Source organism: Phytophthora parasitica (genome assembly GCF_000247585.1).
Source record: "Phytophthora parasitica INRA-310 unplaced genomic scaffold supercont2.157, whole genome shotgun sequence".
In the NCBI taxonomy this organism is placed as follows: Eukaryota; Oomycota; class Peronosporomycetes; order Peronosporales; family Peronosporaceae; genus Phytophthora; species Phytophthora nicotianae.
The window spans coordinates 1-5,840 of NW_008649143.1; the positions used below are offsets into that span (position 1 = coordinate 1).

The following is a 5,840-nucleotide window of genomic DNA, read 5'->3' on the forward strand; positions in this document are numbered from 1 at the left end:
GCAGACTTAGAATTGCATACCTTTCGCTAGGAATAATGTTTGCCTTGAGGTGATCTGTTGGCATCTGAAGCGGAATGGCGTCTACGGCGCACGCCACCTCCACACTTCGTCAAGTTGCTCCTGTCAAAGAACCGGCAGATTAATCTTGGGCTTGGTCGAGTGGAACAATCTGTCGCTGAAACCCTCAATTGTATGGGTCAGATGGTCGAAGTGTACTTTCGCAGCACCCTTACGATGCTGCAATGCTCTGTTGGTGTTTATGCTGGTCATCTGGCCCATGCACTGCGCCAGCAGGCCAAACCCCTGAGGCAGGGCTTACCTGGGACCCGCCTCATGATGTAGGGAGCAACAGTTGACTCACTTTCGCATTCGCCTTCGAGCACTCAAGCCGTCAGCCCTACTCGACCTCAAGCATAAGGCAAGTCATGGTTGCTTCGGTCTCCGGCGCCAGTCGCGCAATTATCGCTCTCTGCTCCGTCATCGCTGCCCACGGCGGCTTTGCCGTTGCTGCTGGTACCCAGGCCGATGTCGGTTCATGCTTAAACAAGGCTGGCATCGAGAACTCGGTCCCCACCACCACCACCTGGACGATGGATATCCAACCGTGGAACTCGCGCGTGAACCCCGTGCCTGCCGCTGTCGCTTTCCCCAAGACGGAGAAGGAGGTGTCTGCTGCCCTAAAGTGTGCCGCTAGTGCTGGTGTCAAGGTGACCACCCTTGGTGGCAACCGCTCGTTCTCGAGCATGGGTTTCGGACGTAACGATGGAGCCCTCGTCATTAACCTGAAGGCTCTGAAGCACCTAAAGTACGACCCGTCTACTAAGTTGCTGTCGTACGGAGGCCCCGTCATGATCTCGGAGGCCGCGAACCACATGTGGAACAAGTACAAGCGCACTCTTCCTCACGGCCGTTGCCCCGATGTCGGTATGACCGGTGTGGCCGCTTCGGGATTCGGTACCCTTTCACGTTCTAGCGGTACCGTGCTGGACAACATTGAGAGTGTCCGTGTGGCCCTTGCCAACGGCACCATCGTCGATGCCGACGCTAAGCGCAACTCGCACGTGTACTGGGGTGTGCGTGGCGCCGCCAGCTCGATGGGCGTGGTGCTGGACTTCAAGATCAAGACCCTTGATCCCCCATCGGAGCGCGTGACGAACTACACTATCGCTTTCAACTCGAGCTACAAGCCCACCCAGCAGGACAACGTGGATGCCCTTATCGGAACGCAGACGTGGGCTCTGAGCAAGGACAACAACGACCTGGTGTCCATCCGCTTTAGCCTCAAGACCAAGTCCACGCTGCAGGGTTTCTTCTACGGAGGTGGCGCCAAGGCCAAGGCCGTGTTGGGTTCGCTCATGAAGAACCTGCCCCCTTCGATGGTTCTCACCTCCAACGAGAACGACTTCTGGACGTCCGAGGACATTTCGACCCCTGGCCTCCAGAAGGAGACTCTGACTCCCCGTCGTTACTTCTACATCGCATCGGTGACGATTCCTCGCTCGACTCCTCTTGACAACGCCACGGCCTGGGAGCTCTTCTCCGGTACTGCCTTCGCTCCCAAGCTTCCTGATGCCTCGGCTTCTGGCTTCGTGGACATCTGGGGTGGTGCGTACGCCAAGACAGTCAAGGCAGACACGTCTGCCTGGAAGCACGACGACAACCTGCACCTGGTTCGTTGGGACATGCGTACGGCGTCCTTCGACGTGAAATTCGCCGACAGCTCGATTACCACCATGCGCGAGCACTTCTACAAGTTCGTGGATGCTTACAAGGCTTCGGGCGGTGTGCCCGGCGGATTCACGACGTACCGTGACGAGAGATGGACGGTGCCGGAGATGGCTGAGTACCTGTACGGCGGCGGCAACTTCGAGAGGCTGCAGAAGATCAAGACTGAGGTCGACCCGAACGAGATGTTCAACACGGACCCTCAGGCCATCCCCGCCCTGACTGCTTAGACGATCGAATAGGTCAAGTCGGTGCTTCAGCTGAGAAGATTTGTCTTACGTAGAACATCATGTGAATGTAGTCACCCCCGGATCCTTTTGAAGGGCTGCGGGGATTAAAGAGAAATGAAAAAACCACTCTGGTGTACTCAGGTGGTGGCTTGATTCTTCGGCGGTTGTTTATTCTGTTTTCGATGCTTGGATGCAAATCATGATTATTAGGGGTCGAAAATTGCAAAGATGTAGTTTTTGGGATTGCTGATGGTACTGATATGTTAATATTTCAAAATAATCGGAGGGAACTTATTTTTATTATTTTAGAATAGTTACAAGTTCTCTCCGATTAGTTGCTTACGTTTTTTTATTAAAATAAGTTCTCTCCGATTATTAATATTTGCTTACGTCTTTTTGTGACTAGGGCTTCGCGAAGACTACGAGAGGAAATGGCAACACGCTACGGAATCAACGCTGTTATGGTGGCATATCGGTAAACTTCAACTACAAATGAAGTAATTTGGCTTAGCTTCGGCGTGTTAGATGTATTAGTACGACCATTGTCATACCGACTCATCACACAGTAATGGCAAGGTTTTCCCCAATAAAATTTAACAAAATCTACGCACTTATAGAATGAGTCCCAACCAGCGGGAATTGCTGTTACTTCGTATCTCCTGTTCCTGCTTCGCAGCGGCAGTATTGGCTTTGTCGAAGCTGCGTTGGAAGTATACTAAAGTGCTATTTTAACCGTTAATATATTAAAATATATATAAATATCCAAGATGTCACAACGACGGGGAGCAATTCAGAAAAATTGAGCCCGTCTGGGCTGTTTTGACACCATACAATTAAGCCTGTTGGGAGCACTATTAATATGATATCGGTATACCAGTGCGTACACTTAATTATGGTGGTGGTGGTGGCTATGCATGCCAGAATGGCGAGTGCCTAGTGTTAAAGATGCTGAAAAATGTGCACTGGTGACCTGGCGGAGAGCACTCTTTCCACCATAACTTCGGCGTTTGTAGAGTTTTTTCGCGCTCAAACAGCATTGGAAAGAGGGGATCAAACTGCATGGATTCCGCCAATCAGCGCCTCGAAACCGACCCTCCAGGGGAAACTACATTTTATCATGTGAAGAATGTTGCATTTATTACAAACGAGAGGAAGTAAATCGTTTGTTATTTTTACTGTAGGTTATTATATTCGTTTGGGCACTCTTGAGCACTTTGGGCACCGTCTTGGGTGCAGGCTTTTAGAGCTGCCAGGCGTGCTCGCGTGATTGCGAGAGCTTCATCTACGTCGTCCTATCTATGAGGAGCGTCGTGTAGACACCAACCGCTTGCCAGATGATGTCGCCTGGCCCAAAGACGTGTTAGATATAACAGAGTGTTTGAACCCGACGCGGATTCGATTCAAGGACGTCGGAGATTTAGGGGTGTGCCAATGCTATGGCGACTGTTTCATGGAACGTGTGCAATATGGCCTAGGCCGTCTATTGTACTCCTAGATCATACCGATTGGGCGCCAAGTGCAGCAACGCACCCAGAAAAGGAGGACGCTGAAGCTGTTGGACACTGGGTGCGTGCGGATTGGCGTCTTCAATTCTAATGACCTGGATGAGGTAAAATTGTAGGAGGATACACAAGTGTTCTCTGTGCTTTTGAAGGCCAACACACAAGGTAAACTCCTGAAGCTCTCAAACACAACAGTGGCTACACAATGCTGTACAACACGCTATCTACTAAAACAAAGTTTGTGAATGTGGAGTTTACCAGTAGCTCGATTCTTGTCTGGATGGACGCGGACCGCGAGCTCCTTGTAGCGTCTGCGCACTTCCTGGGCATCCGTGAACGATGGCACATGGCTGGATTCACCTAGTTTGAGCACCGCATAGTGCGTGCTGCAGTTCAAAATGCGCGATACCTCCACTGAAGACATCGGCGCTGGATACCAGTAGTAGCAGCAGCACCAAGAACGCGAGGAAAAGATGCATGGCGACAAAAGCTTCGTGAATGTTTTTGTCCAATCATTTCAATAAGTTCAATTCATTGTGACCCTACTGCGCTCATAACTTTGCCATAGCTTTTCTTCAGTAACAGCTTCACTGGTACAGGTCGTTGCCGCCCTGTGCGGATCGATTTCATGGTAGAAGGGAATTTTCGAGGCATTACTGAAGCGGAAAAGCTGCAAGGCCACGATAAAGAGTATATTTATTTCATCGAAAGCGCTGAAGTTTTCAAAAAGTGTATTTTGAGACTTCCCTAGCGCAAGCGATAGTATGTTTACAATTGCAGCCTTTACTTTTTACTACGTTCTCAGTGGCTAAAATCATGGCAATACATCTAAATCCAATCTAATACTACATTTTTTTTTCGCTAACACAATTGCAAAATTAAAACCCCTCAATTGTAATTTCAATTGTGCAAAGGACCTCTTACAGAATTTGAATTACGCATGGTTTCCTAGTGAACAGCTGTCAAAGCTTACTCGCTGTACAGTACCGGTACAGAGCTCCATGTATTTTATACCGGTTGCATTCCATCGTAAACATTTCACGACCAACGCAAGCAATACACTCTTTTACAGACAACTGCAGGCGACAAATGAAACAATCTTTCGTACTTGTTTTTTGTAAAGATAACATATTTTTCAAGGATTAATTTGTTTATTAAATTTGTTTGAATAATTTAGTTTTTTTAGTTAAACCTGCGTCGATAGATGCTAGTGCTTGAATGTATTAGGCTGCTATTGTTTACAATATAATTGAACTCGGCGTTAAGACCGAAAGATTTTTGGCACGGTATCAAAATACGACCGCAGACTTAGAATTGCATACCTTTCGCTAGGAATAATGTTTGCCTTGAGGTGATCTGTTGGCATCTGAAGCGGAATGGCGTCTACGGCGCACGCCACCTCCACACTTCGTCAAGTTGCTCCTGTCAAAGAACCGGCAGATTAATCTTGGGCTTGGTCGAGTGGAACAATCTGTCGCTGAAACCCTCAATTGTATGGGTCAGATGGTCGAAGTGTACTTTCGCAGCACCCTTACGATGCTGCAATGCTCTGTTGGTGTTTATGCTGGTCATCTGGCCCATGCACTGCGCCAGCAGGCCAAACCCCTGAGGCAGGGCTTACCTGGGACCCGCCTCATGATGTAGGGAGCAACAGTTGACTCACTTTCGCATTCGCCTTCGAGCACTCAAGCCGTCAGCCCTACTCGACCTCAAGCATAAGGCAAGTCATGGTTGCTTCGGTCTCCGGCGCCAGTCGCGCAATTATCGCTCTCTGCTCCGTCATCGCTGCCCACGGCGGCTTTGCCGTTGCTGCTGGTACCCAGGCCGATGTCGGTTCATGCTTAAACAAGGCTGGCATCGAGAACTCGGTCCCCACCACCACCACCTGGACGATGGATATCCAACCGTGGAACTCGCGCGTGAACCCCGTGCCTGCCGCTGTCGCTTTCCCCAAGACGGAGAAGGAGGTGTCTGCTGCCCTAAAGTGTGCCGCTAGTGCTGGTGTCAAGGTGACCACCCTTGGTGGCAACCGCTCGTTCTCGAGCATGGGTTTCGGACGTAACGATGGAGCCCTCGTCATTAACCTGAAGGCTCTGAAGCACCTAAAGTACGACCCGTCTACTAAGTTGCTGTCGTACGGAGGCCCCGTCATGATCTCGGAGGCCGCGAACCACATGTGGAACAAGTACAAGCGCACTCTTCCTCACGGCCGTTGCCCCGATGTCGGTATGACCGGTGTGGCCGCTTCGGGATTCGGTACCCTTTCACGTTCTAGCGGTACCGTGCTGGACAACATTGAGAGTGTCCGTGTGGCCCTTGCCAACGGCACCATCGTCGATGCCGACGCTAAGCGCAACTCGCACGTGTACTGGGGTGTGCGTGG

At 50.4% G+C, this 5,840-nt stretch overlaps 3 protein-coding genes across 3 annotated transcripts in view; 2 read left to right on the forward strand and 1 right to left on the reverse strand.

Annotated features, from left to right (window-relative positions):
- Positions 1-425: 425 nt before the first annotated feature.
- Positions 426-2,102, forward strand: PPTG_19661 (hypothetical protein; the record flags this gene model as incomplete). The annotated part of the gene is made up of 1 exon (XM_008918210.1): positions 426-2,102. One exon carries the CDS (start codon positions 426-428, stop codon positions 1,953-1,955), a length of 1,530 nt encoding a protein of 509 aa, XP_008916458.1. The 3' UTR covers positions 1,956-2,102.
- A 1,149-nt stretch (positions 2,103-3,251) lies between these two features.
- On the reverse strand, positions 3,252-3,881 carry PPTG_24682 (hypothetical protein; the record flags this gene model as incomplete). Its single annotated transcript, XM_008918211.1, has 3 exons — positions 3,252-3,299; positions 3,486-3,547; positions 3,716-3,881. The coding sequence occupies 3 exons, from the start codon at positions 3,879-3,881 to the stop codon at positions 3,252-3,254; spliced, it is 276 nt and encodes a 91-aa protein (XP_008916459.1).
- A 1,303-nt stretch (positions 3,882-5,184) lies between these two features.
- The window catches only part of PPTG_19662 (hypothetical protein), a gene marked incomplete at both ends in the record, with an annotated part of 6,468 nt that continues 5,812 nt past the window's right edge, over positions 5,185-5,840 (forward strand). Inside the window, one exon of the mRNA XM_008918212.1 lies at positions 5,185-5,830. Within this exon, the coding sequence (XP_008916460.1) occupies positions 5,185-5,830 (646 nt within the window). The remainder of the gene's footprint in view (positions 5,831-5,840) is intronic.